We start from the raw sequence: 26,050 nt of genomic DNA, 5'->3' as shown, positions 1-26,050 counted from the left end.
AATGTGAACCAAAACAAGCAAAAGCGCTTCTTGTGTAATAAACATGTAGCCGCCATAATGTAAACACCAATTTGGTGCATGTTTTCCAAAGAATGAGTGAATCCAGATTCCAATGTTTAAGTGTGTGAGTGTGTCATGACTATTCAGCTGTTGGCAGTAACTGCATGCTGATCTCGTACTCCATTTCATACAAATTTTATTGAAATACAGCATTATAGCTGGATTTTGGCAAGTTTCATAGGAAAAGGTACAAACATTAAATTCGCCCCAATCCTAACATAAAATTTTTCATATGCTCGTGTGAATTGTTGTGAATTTCTGTATACGAGTTGAATATGAGATTTGAAAATGATGCAATGCACATTAGCTAGATTTCCATTTAAACATTTCACAATTTATGAATGAATTTTGCTGTTAAAGTCTGTGACTGAATATACCTCAACTGTTAGTGTGAAAATCCTGCAGATGACATAAAAAGATACAACACCCAAAGGCCACGACTGTTTCTCGCCTCTTTACAGAAAGAAAAAAGCAGCAAAACGGCAGCATAATGGAGAATTTCAAATTCATTTATTCATCTGCAGTACACTTTGTTGCTATAATGGTTGATGTTGTGGTTTGCTTTTGTTGGAATTGTATAAAAACATTTGCTTTTTCATTTGTCCAAACATTGCATGCGTCCTCTACGCCCATGCTTATGTTTATATATATCTATATATAGTGCAGAAACATGTGACTTATGTCACCTACATAATCAGTCATTTGATAGACTAACTTTTCTACCTTATTTTTTACTTTATTGTGATATTTATGGGGGTTTTTAAATTCCCATTTTCAGCTGAATGGGCAATGGTGCATACATTTTCACAAAGGATACAGATAGAAAAATGCTCACAGTTCACTTCCTTTATATATTTTTTGACAAATTTATGATACATGTATAACTTACAGCTAGCCTGCCAGATATGTGTGGAAAACCCAAACAGTAATGCTAACTAACTTACATTAGCAAGCTAGCTTGCAGCAATCAAATGCATTGAAACGAAAACTTTTAATACTTGCTTTGAATAATAACATCTATGTTATTACATAGAATTTAATATACAAAACTGTTAATAACTCACTTCATGTACCCATTTTTGTCTTGAAAATTTTGCAAATTTGTAATTTATAAGGTCTAAATTATTTTTCTAGCCATTAAAGAAAAATATCACCAAATTCACAGATTTTCAGTTTTTCACAATGCTAAAAACACTATTGCTTGTGTATCTTAGAAATATAAGAAGTATCATGATATACATCCCTAGTTAGTGTTATTCTCTGAATTAAAATTCTCTCAGAAATAAAATACCACTTGGTATAAAGGTTTTATAAAGGTATAAAACATGCACCCTTGATGTTACTACCACAGAAACTTTTCTTTTTCTTTTTAAGAGTGCACTTTTTTAAAACTCCATGATACACTTAGTCGTAGATCTGACCTTTCTGTAAGGGAACGATTTAATATAAATCCAATTTGAGGTTTCAGAATACGCTGGCTGCATTAAATCAGAATGCGTGAGTGAGGATTAACACAGAAGGGATCGAGAGAGAAAAAGAAAAGAGGAAAGAATGTCCCCGTGGGTCACATTTGACCTCCAGTAATCCTCTCAGCTTGCAGAAATATGGTGACTAGCTGAGAGACGAGCCTGACGATTGAGCTCCTCAGGCCAAAAACAGTTTTGTGGGTTTGCTGTGGAATGAGCAACCTCTTCTTCATCTGTTTTTCACTGAATATAAATTCTGTTTGTGTCATTATTCCACCATCGGCTGATTTCACACACTCATGCTCAGGCTGAACCGAAGTGAATCTCGTAACAGTTCAACAAGCGGAATATTGTGTTATAGGAAAGTAGCATGGCTTGGGACCCATTTTCGTTAAAGATGAACAACATTGCGGTCCTGTGACCTCGTGTTACCGGATTCCTGGGAGGCGGTTTGTAGGATAACTACTTCCATTGGGTTTAAAAAAAGGGAATTAATCCATGAGAAAGGAGCTGTACACCTACAATGGAGTCCAGTATAAATGTACACATTATTTAAAACAAATCTTTAAGAAAACTTGTAGAAAACAGATACAAATCCAATATACCTTATATACTATGACTAGGTAAGGAATAAAATTCTCTGTGTTGTGCTGTTATAGGAAAGTAATCAATGACGGCCTGGTGGGATGAAGTGTGAGTTACTATTCCCACACGGAAGTTGATTTTTCCCAATAACAAGGCATTGTAATATTGTTTTATTCATCTTATAGCACAACAATTTATTATTATTATTATTATTATTATTATTATTATTATTATTATTGCACTTTTAATCCTTTTATAGTTACACAATGTTGTGGAACATCCAGTAGTTCCTTTTATCGTTCTCTCACCAGCCTTTCTTTTTTCTCTCTTAAAGACAATAAGAAAACCAAAAAAACAAAATGCAGCTTACCACGAAACCTCAAAACTACAAAACTCTCATGTTTATTTAACATTTACAGATGGATCTCTAGTATCAGTGTCAAAGGTAAAGCTGCAATGTTAAGTTTTCCAGGACAGGGGAGTTTACACTTCTCTGTAACTTGACAAGCTGCAGGGTTTTTTACTTTGTTTGTTTTATTTCGTTTTATTTTTTGTCTTATTAACTTGAAGAGAGGGTGGTGAGGGAACGAGTGTTTATAGCTGCTGTAACTAGCAAACTAAGGAGCTAATTTGTTTTGCGTACGTTCCACAACATGAAATAGAACTATAAATGGATAACAATGCGTGTCTTTCTTTAGTAAATAGAAAAATTAGAATTGTTGTATTATTAGAGGAATAAAACACTTCAGGAAACGGTGTTATAAGAAAATAATCAATACATTCTTGATTACTTTGAATCTTCTTATATATATAATCATTTTGTCCATAAATTATTAATATACATATAAGCAGATTCTTCATATTTTTTTCTCAACTTAAAATGGCATGATATAAGAATTTGAATTCTGTCTAAATATCAAATATTAAAAAGTAAACAGATTGTCCGTGAGTTTTAAAACAATATGCTTGAAATAATATCAAATAAATGAATCTTCCCATGTCCAAAATGTTGTAACATTCACATCTACAAACATTTACACAGTTTAGGAGTGCTACATGCAAAGAGGTAAAAAATAAAATAAAATAATTTTTTTTTTTTTTTTTTTTTAAATCTAAGGTGTTCAATGGAGTCTGGAACAAATATTTTTGTTACTTGAATTTTTTTTGTTTGTTAGTTATTTTTCTATTTTATGTGGAAAGTTACTAAAGTTTGACAACAGTAATTAGTCTAGAGAGCTACAGAGGTACTCAAGTTATTTTGAGGTGATTTACGTCTTATATTATATAAAACATTTGACTAAACTATATCCAAAAAAGAGGCTTAATCGGCTGTCCATGAGTGTGGACAATATGCATGAAAGGGTTAAAGAAAAGAAATAAATATTACATGGAGTGCTCCCTTTTTGGCACTTTTGAACCCTACTGGATTCTAACCAAAAGTTTTGGTGTCATATTGTCAGTTTAACAGATTTTCATTAATGCATTTTCTTTGGCCCCGTGTCAGTTCTTGTGTGTTTTCCTGGCCTCATCAACATGCTGTTCTTTTGTTGTGGAAACAAACCCGCTGTGTACCGTGACAAACGTGGCGTTCTTTGATCATGATATCGAGTATAATCCTGCGAGAGTGACAAAAACCCAAAGTATTTAACTGAAATCTGTCCCCTGGGGCCTGAATTCTTCCAAGCCTACATGCTTTTGGAAACTTTGAAGGGTAATGAAAAATGTGACAATTTGACTGGAGTAATTAATTTTGGATGGAAAACTGTTTCCTGCCTGAGGGGGACGTATGCGCACATGGCACGGCGGATGTGAGACGAGCCGGTTTAGACAGAACAACGTCACGACCCGGACGTTCTAACTTAAGCAGATAGGCTTTTATAAAAACGAAGGCCATTGTGAACACCGAAGTTCCCATGTCCTGCTCCAACTGACTTTCTTTGCGCACTTTAAAGAGGTTTGTTGAAATTGGAGCAGTTCCTAAATAAACGCATGCCAAGTGGGCTTAAGAGTGCTATTATTTATTAACACACGTTGTACCTAAGCCACGCAGAAGGACTCAGCTTTGGGAGTTTTGCGAATGGAGCAGGAAAAAAGAGAAAGTAGAGTGTTTGGTGTGGATAATTCGGTATGTTTGGAGCGTGTCGTGACGATCGGATCACTTCCATGGAAATAAAGAGAGGTCTGAACATAGCAGAAAGCACTATATCTGAGTAATACAGTAAGAGTCACATTGTATTTGTCTTGCTTTTAAGTGTGCAGTTCTTTGAGAGAAACATCTGACATTATCCTAACTCTACTGTTCCTAGCTCCATACCATAATAGTTGAATTCTTGATTCTGATTGGCCAATAAATGTTAAATAAACATCACCGTCAAATGTTGAATAAAAGTCACCATTTTGATGCTTATACACGTTTTTTTTAAACACGTCTTTGTGAATGAGCCGTTACTATAGAAACGATTTGCAGCTGCAATACTGCCAGAGAATTAATCTAGACTTTTCTGACCAATCGGAATCCAGAATTCAATAGCACCGTGGTATTAACTGCTTTATTTATCATACGATAAATTGATCTCGGAGAAGGAGACGGAATAAATATCGACTCATTTAGCTAGTGTATTTAAAAGAAAATGAGTTTTAATTGTATTTCAAAATGTAAAATTGACCTCCGTGGCCGTGAAAGGCAGCAGCCATTCAGATTTGCCTGCATTAAAAAGTAATAGGCCAATTCCAAACGTGACAGTGATGAGCTCATGGTTCAGGTGCTTGGACCCTGCTTGTGATTTACAGGATGCCAACATTAATGAGTGCTTCTTCTACGGCTTTTCACCCCGTGGCGTTTTCCTGATCCTTCCCCATTTTTCCTCTGATAAAACGTTGCAGGACTGCGGCTCTGTGAGTGAGTGTGTGCCCGCGGTCTGGAGTTTGTGATCTAGTGCAGGCCAAAGCGTGTTTCTGCTGTAGATTTATCACCCTCCAGTTCAGGAGCTACTTCAATCACAAATTTATACTCAGTCAAGGAATATCAACAGCGTGACAGGCGCAGTCCGAAGAATTTACTGCGGTACGCCATAAATATTCCGGCTGTAACGTCGAGTCATTTATGAGCCAGGACGCAAACCTTGGCAATCATTTGGCATGTCATCATTCATAAAAAAGACTCATTAGGTTTTTCGATTGAAAAGATGACTCGACGTGTATGTGGATATTTTTGAAAACAACAGTTTAGATCACTGAAAATGAAGTTCCATGGAAACATTCACCATTTTTGTGTGGGAAGGGAAAAAAACGTACGTTTTTCGTTCATTTTTAGTTATTTCTTTTTTTACCATTGACACCTGTACATGCCTGCATGGCCATATGCAGGGTTTAAAAAACCTGAAAAAGTTAGCGGGGTGTGGGGGGGGGCAAAAAAATATTGATTTCCCTTATCGTCATGTGTGCATTTTAAGATCTTGGATTATAATAGCTTTAAAACCATGTCAGTGGGCTGGATCAAATTCGTGTAGAAATGTGTCTCTTTGACTGACATCAGCTCTATCACCTCTCATCTCAGCCTGGTCTACTCCAGTATTGCTCTGCTTGTGTGGTCTCTCTGAGTCTTTTCCTTTTGTGTCTCCTGTGCGCCTTCTCTCAGCCTCTTTTTCCGTATCTCTCTGCACTCCATAACCTGCTCCCTGTTTCTCATCTCTTCTTGTCTCTCTTCCTTCAACATTATAATCGTTCTGTTCATTTCTCTCTCTCCGTCCTCTTCGACTCTTTCTGCTCTCTCTCCGTCTGTATACACTGCCTGTCCCTTTCTTTGTAACTCCTCACTTGTGTCTCCTGCCAAAGTTTAGTAAAAATAATTTAGTCAAATTAAAAGCACCTTTATTTAATCTTTGTGTTTGATTTTTGCATCATTTTGGATTTGAATTATAAAAATGTTGTCTGAACATAGGAAAAATGTGTTTTATACAAAATGATATCTATACAATAGTACTATACTGTATTATGGCAGTATACTTATGAAATTAAATTAAACCTATAGGCTTCACAGTGATTACCAAAGAGCATATATCTCTGTGGTAATTAGGCCTACATTGTTTGAATGAGATCAGGTCAGTTTTTGTTTGTGTTAAACTGCACAGTAACATCATGCTAATCATATTCTGGGCACAGTGGGTAGTACTGCTCTTCCTCTCTCATCTCCATCATATTCTCTTTTTCTTTTTCTCTCAGTCTCATCTAGTCCCCTGTTGCTTCCCTTCCCAAAGCTGAGCTTTAATTGATGCAGTCTTTTCATTTTCGTCTGTCTCAGTAAGAAAGGAAACACCGGGTAAATGGATATTTATTTGCAAATGTCACCGGCCTCGGTTAGGATAATCTTGCAATGAAAATAAATATGTAGTGGTACCTCGTCATTTTAACATGCATTTCAACCCTACACAAACTGATATGAAAGAAATGCATATCATTATCAGTCCGTAATTGGATGGATGGAATTAATGTTAGCTGGCAGCTAGCTAGTTAATTCACTCATGATGGACGGGCACTGTTTAAGGAAGCGTGACCACGCACAGGAGCTATTTGTCAGATGATGTCTGACCTGGTGGGGATGAATTGCGGCAATGAACTACAAGCAGACGACCAGTAAAATTCTCCAGTTTCTGCATAACGGCAGATTAAGGTGCCTTCCATGCCTGGTTTGTTGTCATAGTCCAGCACAGTGGAGCGCAAAGCCCGCCCCCCAACCGATTTAATTGGTCAACTCAAGCAAGCAGTCACCTGAGAAGGTGAATTTTCGTTGTAGGATCTTTACGGCACCAAAGAGTTTTATTAGGCAATTATTTTATGACTTTTAATATGCACCTTGTAAAAAAATACCAAGGTACAGACCTCGGTGACCTCAATGGTGGATATGGTCATGGATGCCTGTTGCAGTTCTTTTAGGAATCTGCTTAGTTTGCAAGTTCTCCCCGTGCTGTGGGGGTTTCCTCAAGGTACTCCGGTTTCCTCCCCCAGTCCAAAGACATGCATGGTAGCTGATTGGCATGTCCAAAGTGTCCGTAGAGTATGAATGGGTGTGCGAGTGTGCCTTGCGATGGATTGGCACCCTTTCCAGGGTGTACCCCACCTTGTGCCCGATGCTCCCTGGGATAGGCTCCAGGATTCCTCGTGACCCTGAAGTAAGGATAAGCGGTATAGAAGATGCATGTATGGATGGATGTTTATGTATTACACACTTGTGCTGATTTTTGCTGTTGTTGTTTTGTTCCCGTGGGGACTGAGATATTTTCTGAAAATGGGAATGGGAATTATTTTGAAAATGGAAGGGTATAAAGTGTATAGAGACATTCTAAAGAACAATTAAACTCGGAAGGAGATTATTACAGCCTCTGGTGAGTGTATGTAGCTAGTAGATTTAGCTTGTTTTGCTGATCTGCCAAAAAAGCTAGAACGAAACAATGTAAGAATGCATTTATGAGTGCATTGAAGCTTAAAACGTATCTTTAAAAGTTTAAAATTTATCTTTAAAAGCTATATATAGCTACTACTGTTTTCATCGGGACAAAAAAAAAAACAAAGCACGGGAGACTGGCCACACCCACAAGTTAAAAACACCAAATTGTCAACAATTTGAACCTATCACAATTAATATGCAAATTATTACAGGATAATGACATGGGACCCTGCAGAATTGGCATGCCAAACTCTCTACCTAGCTAGATAACTGTGCTAATGTTGGTGATGATACAAATCTCAGTAGTTATGGCAATATTTGGTTTATTGTGACTGGCTGTTAAATAAATCTCTGAGAACATGATTATGATTCTGCCACCCTGCAACAGTCAGATTACTAACTAGCCAGCTAGCTAATTGGGATTGCAGAAAGACATGAATATCACACAGAGATATCCTGGCACGTTTAAAACTGCATCTTTCTTGGGCATTTAAAAACATACTATGATATTTTATAATGATTTGAATGTTTTCTGTAACATTCACTCGATAGGAAGTAGAGCAGTTCTAACTTGAGCGAATCTTCCCATGAACCTGTAACACCATCTTCCTTTTTTAGCTAATCATGCTATTGGATTTTTAAAAACTATATCTCTGTCCTCAGGTTTGATGGAAACCTCAGCACTCTTCAGAGCAGAAAGCTCTGCAAGTTAGCAATCGTGCTAAACATCATTACAGCGAGGCCTCATGGTGGGCTCACGTTGGCCATCACGGATGTAATCACACACGAGACACTGTAATCAGAGCAGCCGTGCCCGCCATCATTGCGTTAACTGGATCAGTGGGTCCACAGCGTCACGACAAGTCCCGCCATTCCTCAGGCATGACTCACTGATTGTAGGTGCCGTCTGCTAGTCGCTGTTGAGCGTTTGACAGTTCATCGTGAAATATGCGCTTAATGAAGGAAGTGACCCAAAACAACATGGAGGTTCTTGCACTCATTGTTTTGGTATTACAGTGAGGCGAAAACATAACATTCTTAGCAATGTGCTGAACTTTATTCACAATCATTTAGCTTCCTTTCTTGTTGGAGTCTGGTCTTTTGTCTTGGTCTCTCTCTTGAGCGTTCTACTTGCTCTGCGTTTTTCCGTGCCCTTTGTGAAAGAAGGTTATCTTAATTATCGCGACATTGATAAATGAACTCTGCTGCAGTTTAGATTTCTGCTAGCGTAAAAGTCTAAACAGAAATGGTGGCTGCCGGGTGAGGGTTGAACAATGCAGACGCGCTGTTTATTCTCGAACGCTAAAGCGCTTATTTTTCAGGCCCCGTCGTTTAAGCTACTTGACATTCTTCCCGAGTCCCTATCAGCCTCAAAGGCACCATATCTTAATAAACAGGAAACAATAAACGCTGAAGTGCCTTTTCATACTGAAGGTTCAAAGTGACTCAAGGCTAATAAGAGAGGTGTGATGCGTTGTTTGACAGGGGTGATACTACAAGTCCCAGCTGTAAAGAAGGAAATGTGTGTTTTTGTTGTATGTTCAACCTTTTTCTGTTAAAAAAAGACCATCTTCTTCCTGTAAACATTATGAGATCATGTCAGTGACCAAGGCTGAGTTTCCTGAAAATGTTGTAACACAGAAGGTCGTGTTTTGTTTTTCCACAGTGAAATGAAATGACTGGCCTCTGCTTGTCACTGAAAAACTCTTTTCATCACGACTTCCTGACATTTGAGAGAAGAAAACGTACAGTGCTTATTTTTACCCGATGCTATTTTATATTATTTTATACAAGGGAGTTTTTCTATAGATCCAAAACCAATAGGAACCAACAAAATGTGCAGTTCTAGTTCATTTTCTATAGGAACAATCGCCATGACAACATCATTATGAGGTTCAAGATAGAAGAAGTTTGTAGTGGCTTGAATTACCATTTGACTACACAGTGCATTATTACTATGGGAGTGTTGTCACATAAAATCCCACAATGCACTGCTTACACTGCGTATGGTTTAGTCTAAATGTACAGAATACCCACAATGCACAGGGAGTAGAGAATACAGGGGTTGTTCCTTTGTCTGATTAACCATTTCTATAAACTGCAGTGAAAGTACTGAAACAAAACCTCAGTTTTAAATTTTTTTTAAAAATGGTTTTTAAAAAACGGTTTTGACAACAATAACAACACAAAAATAAAATCAGCAGCATTATCAGTTAAAAGGATTTTAATTTAAATCTATGCAAATGGTTTAACATTATAAAGATTTTACTAAAAATGATCAGTTATAATTAATAACATTTCAGTTGGATAAATACACTTTTTTAAATTATGAATTTAATCAGATATAATAAAATCTGTATTGCAGAAAATTTGAAAATAGGAAAGTAACGTTGCAAGAATACTACCATAAAAGGACCAGAAAATTATTTTTGATTAATAACAATTCTATTTGGGAAATTATATATATATATATATATATATATATATATATATATATATATATATATATATAAACACATATATATATATATATATATACATATACATATACATATATATATATATATATATATATATATATATATATATATATATATATATATATATATATATATATATATATATATATATTTATTTTATTTTTTTAACCTGAAAAGTAAAAATTTCTGTTACATTAAATGACCAGATTTTAATTTAAAGCTATATTGCAGAAAATGTGAACAAATGAAAGTAACATTGTGAGATGATCAGAAAATTATTTTGATTAATAACAATTATATTCAATAAATAAAATTAAATAAATTGAACATTAAATTGCATAACATTTTGAGATTGCAATTGAAACCTGTATTGGAAAAAATGCAAAATAAATAAATAAATAAATAAATAAATTATATGTATTTTTGAAAAATTTTGTGAAATAAAAATTGCATCCCACGTTTTGTGATGCAATTTGCATAACCAATCAGCAGCGAGCAATGCGGTTGGCCCCGCCCACAAATACAATTCATCTCTGCTGATCAGAAACCATCTAACTGGAACCTTTAGTACTTGACTGGTGGCTGATGGGAAAAGCTCAGAAGGCAAACATTTTGGTACTTTAATCTTTTTCCCCTCTCTCGCTGTTTTCGATTTCTTTATGTGTTTGATAAACCACACCTAGAACAAAAACGGTGGATTTGACACGATTTCCTATAGACGATGTACGTACACTTTTTATGAACTTATTTCTGCCTCTGGCGACGAGATGTAATGAGTTTCGAGATTCCAGCAGATATATTGAGTTACAGCTAGGAAACACACAGCTCGTCAGTTCCTACATTGCTGCAGCTGTCTCAAACACACACACACACACACTTATTGTATTGTGCTACACAGAGAAAAAAAAAGAGGTTTCCTGGGCGGCTGCTAAAATCTGAAATCCTATTACAGAAGCTTTTTAAATGGTTTATTTGTAAACAAGTATGTCTTTGTACAACGTGGCCTTGGAGCTAATAAAACAGCATCACCTGATGTTCTCAATGCTCCAGACGACATCACGGGTGGACTGTCGGAATGTCATTCACAATCTGCCGCCTACATTCATTAACTCTTATATTATATCCAGCAGCCTCATCTCGTCAAAACGGACATCTGTTTCTGAGGCTGTGTACGATACTTGTCTTATATATATATATATATCTTTTTTTTTCTTTTCTGCGTTGGGGCTCTCCCTGAAAGAAAGGAAACACATGCACATTAATGAGGATGTGTATTTCCCCAGTTTGGAAAGCTATTATAAACCCTGCCAAGGGTATAAACATTAAAAGATAAGCTGGATCTTTAATGTTAACACAGGTGTGGAAGGAGTGTGCTTACACAGCTGATGTAGGACTTCCTGAGATAATGTACTGTTCCTCATGAAAATGCAGCAGAATATGACTTTTCCCCAAATAAAGCTAACAAAAATGGGTACAAATAAGAGGAATAATCTAACAAGCAAAAGCTAACCTAGCAATTGAAATATAATCAAGCAAGTGAAAGCTACCCTAGTGAGTGAAAGGTAATCTGGTGAGTCAAAAATAATTTAGTGAGTGAAAGGAAATCTGGTGAATGAAAGGTAATCTACTGAGTGAAAGCTAACCAGTGAGTGATATGTAATCTAGTGAGTGGAAGGTAATTTAGTGAGGGAAAGGTAATCTGGTGTGTGAAAAGTAATCAGGTGAGTGAAAGGCAGTCTAGCAAGTGAAAGGTAATCTGGTGGGTGAAAGGTAATCTAGTGAGTAAAATCAAACCTAGTGAGTGAAAGGTAATCTAGTGTATGAAACCCCCCCCCCCCCCCCCCCCCGCCCTTACGAGGGTATAGTAAAGTTAGCTGGTCTGGCTGGCTAGCTGTCTACTAATGGTAGACCAAGCCTCGACACCAATCGGAACACTCAGTGCAAAGTGACGTAGCTCTTACGTTATCGACAGGTTAAGACAACAGCTTACTAACGTTAGGTAAAGTTATCAAGAGCATACAACTACCAACTTTTGTGTACATTTTCTTTCTCCCATTCACCAGCTTTCTCGCTACCACCTCTCGCTCTCTTCATTCGTAGTTTAGTAGTGATGTGTCCTTAATGAACGATTCCTTCATTTTGAACGAATCTTTAATATGACTCAGGAACAACAAGATGTCTCAGAGAGTGATTCGTTCATTTTGTGTTGACCACGCATCCGCTGCAACATCTGCATAGGTTCTGTACAGGAATCAGAAATGATTAGTTCACCTCTCAAATCTTCGGGTTCGAGTCATTCGTAGATCCAGTGACCGCCCCATAGGCAATGCACCATGCAGTACAGGAAAAAGAAATGATTAGTTCACCTCTCGAGTCTTCTAGGGTCGAGGGTTCTAGTTGTTTGTTCATCACATCACAGGCTGAGTGCAATGGGGCGGTCACGTGATGAATGAACTACACAATGGTTTGAATTTGATACTTGAAAACATATAATATGTTCATATCATGAACATATTTTTTTGATAAATTACCAGAGGGTAGTTTTTCTTCTGAAAGCCCTGACTCATGCTAACCTAGCGAATGAAACCTAACATTGTAAACAAGTGAGTAAAAGGAGTGATTGAAAGCTAACCTAACCAGACTAGTAAATTCACCAATTTTCACCAGCGTCAAACATGAACAGTCATGCAAAATCCAGAAGCCACGGTTTCCCACTTGTAAATATGACTTTATCAGAGTTTATTTATTTATTTCTGTTTTGAGGAATCTAACCATATGAATAGATAATCAAGTTCTGCGGGTGAGCACCATCAGTTAGTGGCAGGAGCTGAAAAATCTCAGTAGGAGTGAGTGGATAAAAAAAAAAACAGTCAAAAGGCTCCACTTCATTTATCAGATTATTTTTGCTCTCTAGTTTACATCAATGTTGCCAGGAGCAACAACTAAAATACAGTTGCGGCATTGTACATGCAAAACAAACTGAACCAAACAAATAACCATTTAATTACACGTAGCACAATTACTCACGTAAAGGGAAATTTGAGAACAAAAATGCTCTTTCATGACTGAATCTTTCACATACACACCAGCAGTGTTTTGTACGGAGGCTGGAAAAAAAATCTGTTTTTATTGAATGTTGATGAAGTAAATACTCCCCTGCCTGTGCCCTTCAATACTGCCTTTCAGTCACGGGATTAAGCTCAAGCACCAATTCTTATAACATCTTAAACAAGCTCTTTTTGTAGACTGCCTTGAGTCTTGGCCTTGGAAGACTGCCCATTTCATTAGCATACTTTATTAATAGCAACTGAGCAAGCTGCACTAACCCTGTTTTTGTGCATGTAAATGATTTCTATTCAGATGAAAGCTATATTATAAGGAACAGCTCTCTCCAGGGTAGGAGAAAAAGAAGAAGAAGCTAATGCTCATTTCACAGGAAGATTAATCGAGCCTCTACAGCACCTTTGATAGTCCCTTTCCAATTCAGGTGCCCTCCTGCCTGCAGATAAGAACTGTAGATGAAAGAAGGAGCAGTGTGTGATAAGATAAGGGATCAGCCCCAGGCTGATGATGGCGATTCATTTTCTCCTGTTTTGTGTTTGGAAAGAGGGAGTGGTGTAAGGGTGAGGCTGTGGAAACTGAATCTTTTGACCAAAAAGTTGTGGTGGGAGGAAGGAGGGGGTTGGGAGGTTGGGGGTTGGCGTACTCCGTGCATCTGGTGGTGGGATCCTGTTATTGTTTTTAGGGAAGGAAGGCTCCAGCTCCATGGGTCCTTGACCAATTAGTCACTCCAGCATGGAAACAGAATTAGGATGAAGCTGTTTTGTCCGCTTTACAGGGAGAAATCTGTTCCGAACAGGAAACAGTTATGCCCTCCGATGTAAGACGTATTAATGTCATTCATTATTAGGTTAATCACCATCAGATTACTACAGCCGTACTCATTATACATTTTGTTAATCATTAAAAGTTAATAGCTCCTTTAAGTTAAGCCTTATATTTGCCAAAACTGTTTTAATTGGGCTTTAAAAAACACATTATATGGAATTTGGATACTAGCCAATATTGTGAAGTACTCTGATTTTTCTTACTTACTTCAGCTCACTTAGGTCTTTATGATTTGTTCAAATCATGAACAAATGAAATCATGATTTGTTAATGTATTATGTGGCTGAATTATGCTGTGAAACAGAACACAAGTAAAGATTAGATTTAGAAAGAAAAATGGCTAAATGCATTTGACCCACGGACCGTGGAGGACCACCTTGTGCAAATATTGCTGGTATGTGCGTCTGTGTGACTGAGAATTCCATATATTTCAAACTTCTTTCCTGCTCTTCCAAACCTAAAATTTTTAAACGTGTCTAATTTTGTTTTAAAGGTCTCATACAATAGGTTTACATGCACTTTAGTTTTCTCATAATTTACATTGCAGCATCACCTCTTTTTCTCACAAACGACTCGTTCAAGGATTCGTTCACTTAAACTCCTCCTTTCAGAGAGCCTACTACTCTAATTGGTTAGATATCCCAGTCTGTTGTGATTGGTCTACCACTTACAGCGTGTGTCGGAAAGGAAACGCCTACTACCATTTCAGCTCTGTAATAATGTCGTTGGTTTCACCTTATCAGTTTGAGCCTGAGTCTGATAATGATACTTCGGAAGATCAACCTGAACCACAATCGCAAGCATGACGAGAACAGGACATTTCTCAGTGGTAAGTTTATATGTAGTTTGACAATAACGTGAGTTAGCCGGTTAGGAGAGGTTAACAATTAACAGACTAACCGCTGTGCACTGGCTGTACACAGATACAACACAAAACTACGTATTTGGAATATTCGGTAGAAAATATATACATAAATAATTAATCATACTTACAGGTTGTGATCCAGAGGCGCAAGATGGTCCAATAAAGTGGGTACGGCCGAATCTTTAATGAATAATCGTTTCTCAAATCCAGCGTTGACTGCGAACTTGAACTGCTGTGGTATCATTTTAAATATTAATTCTAACCACTGACGCTTTACATCCTCATCCTTTGGGAATCCATACAAAGTGGTTTTGCTTTCGCAGCGCAGAAAACAACGTCTTCTAGACATGAACCTAAATTTTTCAGGACACAACCTCAACTGTAGTGTTTGAGGGCAAGTCAAATTGCACATTGTTCACGAGCAGCCAATGAAGACCAGATGCAAGATTTTTGTTACACCCCTACATAGGTTTGTGCAGGAGGTAAGTCCGGAATTACTGACGACTTGTTTCAGCTGTTCAGAACCGGTTCTTTCTTTGGGAGTCAATAACTCCGTTTGTCATGCGCTTTGATTTTTGAAACTTTGCAGAGTTTTTACATTCACAAACAACTTTATAACACTCTGCATGAAAGGTAATATCTGAAAAAGCATAATAGGTGCAGTTTAACTAAATACCAAATGGTCCATAAGTTGATTTCAAATTAAACTGCACAATTCAGAGTTACTTCACTTTTGTTGAAGATGTGCAGATAAAGGTGTGCATTTCGTTCCTTGGAAAGTTGTCAGAAAGGTATGGTGCCTTGTGCTCTGGTAGTATCAAGTTCCCTACTACTTCCCGAGGAATGGAAACTGTCAGCAGATTGGGCCAAGACGTGAATGGCAGCTTGGCTGTCCCACCTAGCTGAGCAGCTGCTCCAGGCTGGAAAAGTAACCAGATCATCAAACTCATTCTGGCAAGCATCTCACACTTTCAGCTAATGTTACACTCTAATAGGCAAGAAATTGTTAACTTGTGGAATCTAGTCTCTGTAATTCTGGCATTTTTAAAGATTTGGACTTGCTGAAAAATTTCCTACCAACATTGGACAGTACAAGTAATATGTTGGAATGTTACACAAACCTGATGTTTAGAACAACATGGCACCAACAGGGAAAGTTTGGGATGACCTAACGTTTGAAGGGATAGGTTAGGATAGCTTTGACCCAATAGGGATGGTTTGGAATATCTTGGACCCATAGGGGATAGTTTAGGATTATTTGGACCAAAATGGAATAGTTTGGGAGGACTTGGCCAAACCAATAGAGAGGGTTTGGAATAAATTGGGTCAAAAAGAAATAGGATAGGTTGAGATTTCTTGGATCCAATAAAGATGGTTTGGGATGTCATGGTATGCGACTTGGACTTGGTAGGGATAGTTTGGGATGACTCGGACTTGATAGGGATAGTTTGGGATGGCCTAGAGCCAGTAGGGATAGGTTGATGTAGGGATAGGGATAATTTAGAAGAACGAGGTCCCAGTAGATTGTTTGGGATCACTTGAATGCAACAGGGATACTTTAAACAATTTGACCCAATAGGGATGGTTAGGGAAGACCCTTAACCAGTACGGATATGTTGAATTTAGTAGGTATATGTTGGAATAACTTCAAACTAGTCACTATTTTTTGGATGATTTGGACCCAAACGGGTCCTGAAAAAGGATTATTTGTGGATGATTATTTTTAGGATTATTTGTGGATGACTTGGATCCAGTAGAAATGTTTCAGGATGACTTGGAACCAGTTGGTCCTGAGAGATGGTAGCTCGGATGACCTGGAGCCAGAACAGATTGGTTTGCTATGAATTCGCCACAGTAGAGAATGTTTGGGATGCCCATTTTCTCTGATCACTTAAGTATGTAATGACAGAGTTTTATATTTTCTTTCCTTGACCCTTAATTAGATTGAGGGTGTTTTTGATTATTTACCTGACATCCCACAATTGACCCTGTGACCCTGACATAACAGAGTCAATTGGTATGTCATGACATTGTAATGTAGGTTTACCTGGAAAAGTGTCATAACACAACCTTATGTCAACAACTTGAATGAACGGTTATGTCAATGTGACATTGATATATTGTCACAAAAGCAGCTGTTATGCCAGCTGATGCATGTGAATATTAATGTAGGTTTATGTCAGTTGTTATGAAGGTGTCTTGTAGCCTTATGAACACCAATGAAAATAGAGCAAATTATATAATCTTAACTGTTTTAATTATATTCTTATACTGTATAGCACACTATTCACAGAGTTATGAAAGCACAGTGTAACGTCCAGTCCATTCCTGAAATCCCACAATCCCGCAGTAAGTCCAAATGATGTATTTCAGACACTATTTTAACACACACACACGTTTCTCTTTAACACACAAACATTCCTTTAACCCCCTGTGCTGTTTGCTTAGGCACAGTGTGTCTTGTCCATCGTATTTTCTCCAGTGAAGTGCATAAAGCTCAGGAAACGCAGGTCACACAGCAGATGTGCCTCCAACAAGAGGACAAAACACACTCACTTTCACAACACGAAAGGATCAAACAGAAAGGATCCAGGAGTACCAAACTCAGGTTTTTAAACTTACAGTGCAGGAAAGGAGGAGAATGTGTGCCTCATAACATGCTTATTACATTGAGAATAATCCCTAAATAACATTTAGGTTACGATCGTGTCAGTGACTGTATTCACCACTAGGGGGCAGCGAAAGAGTTCATTAACACGCTTGAAAAGAACAGTGTTTTCTTTTATTCTTTGAGACATAGGCAGTTATGTGTCTGTGTTCTGAAATGAGCGGTATGCAATCTCTTTGTTTATCATTTAATTATGTGCTATTTAAGAGGAGTTTACACGACATGCCGAATGATTCAGAGCATTTTAAACAAGACTGAGGATAAAGAGAACAATAATTAAGTGTCAGTTAAATGCCTGGTGAAGCAAGAAATTGCACAATTAATATATTATTTTCCATTTCGTTTAAAGTTCATGAGCTACAAAATTAGAAGATAGATGTTACAATGATATGATTATATAGAGATAATACAGCGATGATTGAAAATTTGATTTAAAAGTTTTTTTTCTTTTGAAATGTAGTGAGTAAAAGTGTTAGGTGGAAGAACAACTCTGGTAAACTACAGATGATTCAAAACTAGACTTTGTAAAGTAATTGTACTTTCTTTGGGCTAGTCCCAGGGCCCAGTCTCCTGTTTGATCCCACCAGTAGTCTGATCCCGAATGACCCTTACACAAGCATTCAGTCATCAGGGAACAAGGGTGGGTGAGAAGGGAATTGCTGATCTGGCAACCCAGCTGATCCGGAACGCCTTTTTCTCCACATTAGCATGGATCAGAGCTACAAGTGAGACCTTGTGCTGTTAATGGGGGTCAAAAGACGTGGACATTGGAGACAGGGGAACACCCTGGGGCCTGAGTACTCACACAATACAGAGATTCTCTTTAGCGTCATCTCAGGACTTCGATTCGAAATGCGCAGCAGATGGCTCAGGGCTTTCGGCCATCTGAGTCACCCAGGGTTGTGTTCATGTTTTCCGTAGCTTATTTTTGCTGGCTGAAAAAATCATATCAGTGTGAAATGGAAAAAAAAACATAGACATTCATGAGATTTTTTTTAGGAGAACATTTTAGGAGAGCGTTTTAATTTACATTTGTGGAATGTTTATCATACAGGAAATTCTATTTGCTAGATAAAGCACATAATGGAAGCATTGGGAAATGTGTTGTTAGGCTTGTTTGCTAATTGCTCTGGGCATGTGTGATTCAATCTCATCTCTGTGTTTTTGTGTTTTTGTTAGTATTGCAGGGAACATACTAAGACGCGCGTCCTGACCTGCTCAGCCATGTTTACATGTTGACACCTGTTGAGAATACACATTCCCACACCAGGCTTTCTTTAAGGGAGTCCTTAAAAAAAGATTGGCTCTGATATTAGTGTTTATAAATATTATAATCATTTAGACACTCTCACATGGCGTGTGTACATTATAAGGATTTTTGCAGGTCTATTAACAACTTAAATAGTACATACAGTCCCTTGAGTAAGTGTCCAACCCCACACCCCCACCACCACAAAACTTTTCCATGTTTTATAGTGTCTGGAAGTTAAATTGATTTCATTGGAATTTATGAAGCATGATGGTGATAGCATCGTGTTCAGCGTCACCCATGACCCCTTGAATAATGGCGCCTCGCAGCAGTCATGGTCTTATTTTCTTTTTATTAATGATGGATTTAATGGGTGCATGGTGGCTTAGTGGTTAGCACGTTCACCTCACACCTCCAGGGCCGGGGGTTCGATTCCTGCAGCACTGTGTGTGCAGAGTTTGCATGTTCTCCCCGTGCTGCGGGGGCTTCCTCCGGGTACTCCGGTTTCCTCCCCCAGTCCAAAGACATGCATGGTAGGCTGATTGGCATGTCTAAAGTGTTCGTAGGGTGTGAATGGATGTGTGTTTGTGTGCCCTGCGATGGATTGGCACCCTGTCCAGGGTGTACCCTGCCTTGTGCCCGATGCTCCCTGGGAAAGGCTCCAGGTTTCCCCGTGACCCTGAAAAGGATTAAGCGGTATAAAAGATGGATGGATGGATAATAATGGATGTAATGTCGACATCTGATCGATGTTTGGGATTTTTTTTAACCAAACATTGATGAATACTTTTACAGAACTTTGTCCCACACTTGTTTGGATTGCTGCTTGGACTTCATGATGCTGTTTGTTTAGGTATGTTCTCTTCCTGGAACAGGTGTATTTATAGATCAAACACTTTAATTGCATACAGGTCGACTCCATTCAAATAATTATATGACTTCTGGTGGCAACGGGTCACACTTGAACTAATTTCGGGGTTTCACATGAAAAGGGGGGATGAATACTTATGCAGGGCTCTGGATAGCGGTAATAACCGAGACTGCTAAAGATTTTACTGTTGTATTATTTCATTTCTAGAAGCCTGGTTCAATCTGAAGTCTGAAGTAGGGAACAGAACATGGGGGCTTTAAAAATTGTGGCCTAGCTGCCAGTTTTCCGCTTTCCGATTAATGATATTTCCCACATGAACGAATCCATGTCTACTTGGTTTTTATTTTTAACACAGACTGGAGCCGACACCGGAACACAATCTGGACTCGGGCCCTTTAAAACGAGGTTTTGAAATGAAAACGATCCTCGTCCACACCACCGTTTCCGCAGTGTTTCAGAAACGATCTCCGTCCACACTACACGACCGAAAAGGCATGTCACATGACCAATCATGCACACTGGGCATGCGCATAAGTATAAACAGGAAGTTGGTTGCTAGTCGTTTGCAGGTACAACAATGAGCATGATGGCGAGGAAAAGCAAGGATGTCTTTTTTTAAACATCGGGTTTATTACTTTCTAGTCATTCTATTGTCCTTGGAATGTTTTTTCTTTATAAATATGGATAATAACGGCTAGCGTGTACTTAATCAAACTCCATACAAATTCAAATAGTTCACTTTATTTGTGACATTAGTACACTGGCACATTGCAGTGCAAACATAAACGATACATCATGGTATAAACGGGTGCATAGGTCACTTAAGCAGTCATACACTCGTTATGAAATAAAACAATAAGGGATATCGTTTCTTTTAAACGTAGGTTGTTTTTTGCTGCTCTTAATGTGGACTGCTCAAATGGCTTCTGGGTGAAGAAACCTTGTCACCACACGTCTCGCTCATTTTCCCTCGGTTTCATTGTCCTCTCTCTTTTGGTCTAACCCAAAACCGGCGTTCCATGTAGGGCTTACGCCGCTTGAAATGAGATTTGTTAGCGATTTCTCTAATCATAGCTTTGCGTCTTGCGCATGTAGGCAGCTGCAGTATTATAAAATACAGAACTGAACAGCACAATGGATGCTAAGAATGACAACAATGTCAGCAAAGCTTGCGGATCAGTCTCCTTGTTGTTGTGTATACGATCAAGGTAGCTTAATGGTCATATGGTAGGGGCTTCACGAATCAGGGAAGGATATGCAATGATCCAGAAGACCCAATCAGGGGGCAAATGTGGGTGAAGCCACGCCTTCATTTTCAAAAGTCTTCATTAACATTTACATTTATTCATTTAGCAGATGCTTTTATCCAAAGCGACTTACAAATGAGAAAATACAATCAAAGCGATATATCAAGTAGAGAACAATACAAGTACTGCTACCATAGATCCGTTAATTGAGTTCCAGGAGAAGCAAAGTGCACAGAGTAGAGGTGTAAGTGCAAGAGTAAATTTATTTATTTATTTATTTATTTATTTTTATGGGTTGATTAGGTGCTCACGGAAGAGGTGGGTCTTTAGCTGTTTTTTGAAGATGGTGAGAGATTCTGCGGTCCGGATTGAGGCTGGAAGTTCATTCCACCACTGAGGAACAGTTAGTTTAAATGTTCTTGAAAGGGACCTTGTGCCACGCTGAGTAGGTACTACTAAGCGTCAGTCATGGATTGATCGTAGATTGCGTGAGGGAACGTAAGCCTTCAGGAGAGATTTGAGGTAGGAGGGTGCTGTTCCAGACAAGGTCTTGTATGTGAGCATCAAGGCCTTGAATTTGATGCGGGCAGCTACAGGAAGCCAGTGGAGGGAGATGAAGAGGGGTATGACATGGGTTCTCTTGGGTTGGTTGAACACGAGGCGATCTGAAGACGCTCGTTCTGAAGACGAGACACATTCTGAATCATTTGAAGGGGTTTGATGGAGCTGGCTGGGAGGCCCGAGAGTAGTGAATTGCAGTAGTTGAGTTTTGAGATAACAAGAGCCTGGACTAGTATCTGTGTAGCCTGCTCAGTGAGGTAGGGTCTGATTTTCTTGATGTTGTACACGTTCAAAGCAGCTTTACAGAAATATCAACACAGTATACAGATATTAAAGGTGTGAATTTATCCCAACTGAGCAAGCCACTGAGTGGCGACGGTGGCAAGGAAAAACTCCCTAAGATGTTTTAAGAGGAAGAAACCTTGAGAGGAACCCGACTCAGAAGGGAACCCATCCTCATCTGGGATGACGAGAAGCTCAGATTTTGCCAGGTTGAGCTTAAGGTGGTGTTCCCTCATCCAGTCCGAGATGTCAGGCAAGCAGAGATATGTGCAAAGACGGATTGATCGTCAGGCTGGAAGGACAAATAGAGCTGGGTGTCATCAGCATAGCAATGATATGAGAAGCCATGAGACTCAGTCACCTGCCCTAAAGATGTAGTGTAGATAGAGATCTTCATTTTGGTCTGTTTACACTGAAACACGCGCCCGGAGATTTCAAACTAAAACGGGGTCTTCGGCATTTCCAAAAGTCTCCGTTTTCAAGGGTCAAAAATGCTGGAGTAGTGTAGACAACAGGCATAACCGGGCAGCAACTAATGATTATTTTCATGATCGATTAGTTGGCCGATTATTTTTTTCAATTAATTGGATGGGGGCAAACTTTCAGGTTAGTAAAAAACTAATGTGTTCCATTTGTCATTATATTACAATAGACCAGTGGTTCTCAATCTTTTGTGAGCTTTGGACTCCTAGCATATTTTGAACAATCCACAAGGAGCCCCTCACTCCACAGCAATTATAGGCTATATATTAAACAGTCATTTCTATATATGTTACTTTATTTTATTAATATGTAACATTAATAATATTAACATTAAAATGAAATCAAAACATTTCAAGATTTTATTTTTTACATTTTATTGTTGGTGTGACATTTCATTTGACTCTCTGAATTATCTTTTGTTTATTTTATCCATCAGTGCGACACTTGAACTTCTCTACCACTCATAGGATTTTTCAAATTATCAGTTCATTTGTAAATAAATGTAAAATAAATCCAACAATCCAACGTCAGCTCAGCTAACGTGATATTTACGAATAACCAAACTGATTAATTTTAAAACATCTCATTTGAATATGTTTTGATACATTTAACAAAAAAATATATTATTTAAACATTTTTAAAACTTTCCTACTGGCCCTCTGCAAGTACACCACTACCCACTAGGGGTCACTGCACTAGACGATAGTGCATAGTGTAAGTGTACAGTAGGTAATTTGGGACACAACTTTAGTATTTACTCTCCAAAGCGTGCTTTGGAGACCAACTAATCGATAATGAGATTCGTTGACAACGATTTTCATAATTGATTATTATCCATTTTATCGATTAGTTGTTGCAGTTCTAAACCATAGCAAAAAATATGCGTTTTAAAATGAAAACACCCTAGTGTAAACAGGGCCTTAATGGAATATGAAAGAGTCTGTAAAACGATATGCTTTCTTGGTTTTTTTCTTTATAACTGGCTGCAAGATTTGCATGTAGCATGTTATGTCTTGTAGATCTGAGGTAATATCCAGTCGCTGTGAAGACATAGATTGAGCAGAAATAAGAGTGCTGTGAAATTAAATTTTTTAAAAAGTGTGAATAATGTAATAAACTGAGTAAACATTAGCTAGCTAACACACACTGGGTATTTTTTTTTACAAGTTAGCCAACTGTTAGCCAAGGTGAAACTAGCACAACAACAAGATATCGATTCATTTTCACTAACAAACCTAACGCTGATCTAAGCTCCCTCACCAGCGCTTCAGCCAGCTGGCTAATTTAGCTAACATACCTACTTTGTTTCATTTTATTTAGCTTGCTAACATAGGTATTGGTAACCAACATTAAACAAGTTGTACAGTGAACAGTTAGGTAATGTGAATGTTTGTGTCATTACAACTATGTTCCAGAAAAGATTTGTAATTTCTATAGTATTTATTACAAACATTAGTTATTTCTGAAATAATCTGATTACCTTTTAGGGTAGACTGCTAACCTGACCGGATTTCTGACAAGATTATTAAGCCATATTAGCAGTTAGTTCATTAGATTGATTCAATTTCATGCTAACAGCGAACAAATTTTCAACTCTGCTTACCTCATTCTAATTTCTAGTAGCATTATATTAGCTAGTTAGCTTGATCAATTTAAACGCTTTTTAATCTATAAATCATGGGGTTTATACTAATGCGCTTGTTCTAATACGTTATACGTTTCTGCACTGTAGTAAGCGCTTGTTTAGGAGGACTTGTACCCTGAAAGCTCCAGAAAAATGGAGTAAACAGGATGTGGAATCATTGATATGGTGAAGGAGATGTTTATTTAGCATTTATGGAAGGTGTCTCCAGTGTCAGCACAACAGTCAGAGGTTAAAGCTGTAACTTTACATTTTCCAACAGAGAAAAGTGTTCAGATCTGTGGCGTCAATGCCTGAACCTGAATGAAATAGCCTCTTTTGTGTATGTTCCCAACATTAAATGTACCTATAAATGGATAAAAGTACGACATGGCATTCTTTAATAAATAAAACATTGTTAACGTTGGCAAATTGCTGTGGTATAAGAGGAATATTACGCTTCATAACATACTGTTAAAGGGAAATAATGAGCTTTGGGATGGTAGCAATGACTCCGCTTTATCACACCATGCTGTGTTAATTATTTTCCTGTAACAGCATGCTCCGAAATATTCCATGTTTCTCCTTTTATATAAACGGTGTTCTGTGAATAAAAATAACAGGAGGTAAACAGGAACCTTTTATGCCTACATTTTGTGCAGGAGCAGCATTAAAAATAGAAATGTAGAACAAAAAAGGTTCCTCAGAAACAGGATGTTTCAGTGGGAAGAGGTCACGATGAGACAATACTATATTTGAAATTTTAACGAGTCCTGGAAAAGTGTCATAGGAGAAAATCCCATAGATCCTGTGTTGTAGGTTGAGGTCTCACTACATGTTGCTGAAACACCAGATTATGGAGTGGGTTATGGAGGTTGTGTGGTGCTCGAAAGAGGCCATTTCCTTCTGTACAGCGTGTTTTGGCTTTCCGGAAAGTTCAGCATCCTGCTTATCTGATAATACGTCATAATAGCAAAGCCACATACATTAATGATTTAGGTCTGTTTATCTCTTTAATGTTGGGGATGTCACTTTCAACTGATGTTAGAGTTTAAAGGAAGAATGGTATTGTTGTGAAATTAAATATAGCCAAACAACAAATGGTTTTGCATTGTTCAGCTAAATTTGTGGCATTTAGTCCATTTGTACAAAAATATGCTCGAGGTTTGAATTCCTGTAGTTCAACTTCTATGTAAAAGTGTCAATGTTGAAAGTTGACACTCAAGATTTTTGCACCGTCGCGAAAATAAAACAAACAAATAAAAAAGTGTCACAACAAAATTAGTTTGCGAGCTAATTTAATTCATTGTTAGTTTTTTTTTCTCTTGTTAACTTTCCTAAGCCAGGATTCAGAATTTTATAAATAAATGGCTGGTCCTCGTTTGTTTAATTCATGTTAGCTAGCATAAGTTAAATTCTTTTCATAGATTAACAGTTTATTCTCTCATTTACAGGAGTACTTACACAAGAAAATGCGGTGTTCATGGACATCCAGTTTTTTACCTTATTCCGGTTTTTCATGGACAACTGGATCTTACGTTTTGCCTCTGAGTTTGTGTATATTTACGTATAAAGTGAATCTTGAGTGATCAGCTTTAAGTTGTACAATCATTGACGAGTTACTGCGAATTTATATACGGATTACTCTGTGAAGTTTAAATCACTTTTATTTCAATCATCTTGTGATATGTTGTGAAACTGAGATAAGAAAGTAATTCCAAAAGAAATCCATACTTGAAGACAAACAAGACTAAGTATTTGGTTAGGACAAAAGTAATGGTGCCCTATAAAAGAAGATATTGTTTGTTTGTGTGGGTCTATTGGTAGCTGATTAGCTGCAATGGCTGAGCTGCATTATTGGAAGATTTAACCCGCGCCGCACTTAGTCACTGTTTAATCATCATTTTGTCGTTTGCCCTTTTTATGGAATTTTGTAGGCGTGGCTAAATATAAATCAGCTGTGTTGTGAATGTTGGAAAAGTGACTACTGACTAATCAAGCGTTTATCAAGATATCAAGATATCACTGTTCCTGAAATGTGTTAGCAAACAACTAGCAAGGATTAACTGATATATTTGTTTTGTTTTTAAAATGATGTGGAGTAACGTTGCACCTTGAATGGACTTTATGAAGAATTTACGGTTCACTTTTTTTTCATGCTAACCAAGTGAAAGAAAAAAAAAGCAGAGCAGGATGGGAAGATGAAGAATAAAAAAGACGAAACGATAGAAAAAATGCTTATAGTGTCACGTCTCTTAGAAAAAAGGGGTGAATCTAGAAC

The 26,050-nt window shown here is 37.8% G+C and overlaps 1 protein-coding gene across 2 annotated transcripts in view; it reads left to right on the top strand.

Annotated features, from left to right (window-relative positions):
• Positions 1 to 26,050, top strand: part of septin12 (septin 12) — an 81,933-nt gene that overhangs the window by 13,122 nt on the left and 42,761 nt on the right. The window contains exon 1 of one of the 2 annotated variants that reach the window (XM_047151049.2): positions 4,224 to 4,290. The exons of the other annotated variant lie outside the window; for it this stretch is intronic. Within the exon in view, the coding sequence (XP_047007005.1) occupies positions 4,239 to 4,290 (52 nt within the window). The 5' untranslated portion in view covers positions 4,224 to 4,238. Of the gene's footprint in view, positions 1 to 4,223; positions 4,291 to 26,050 lie in introns of those variants that run through there. 2 annotated transcript variants of the gene reach the window in all.

Source organism: Ictalurus punctatus, chromosome 2 (assembly GCF_001660625.3).
Source record: "Ictalurus punctatus breed USDA103 chromosome 2, Coco_2.0, whole genome shotgun sequence".
NCBI lineage: Eukaryota > Metazoa > Chordata > Actinopteri > Siluriformes > Ictaluridae > Ictalurus > Ictalurus punctatus.
Note: the sequence above shows the minus strand (reverse complement) of the source record. Positions and strands in the feature narration are given on the sequence as shown.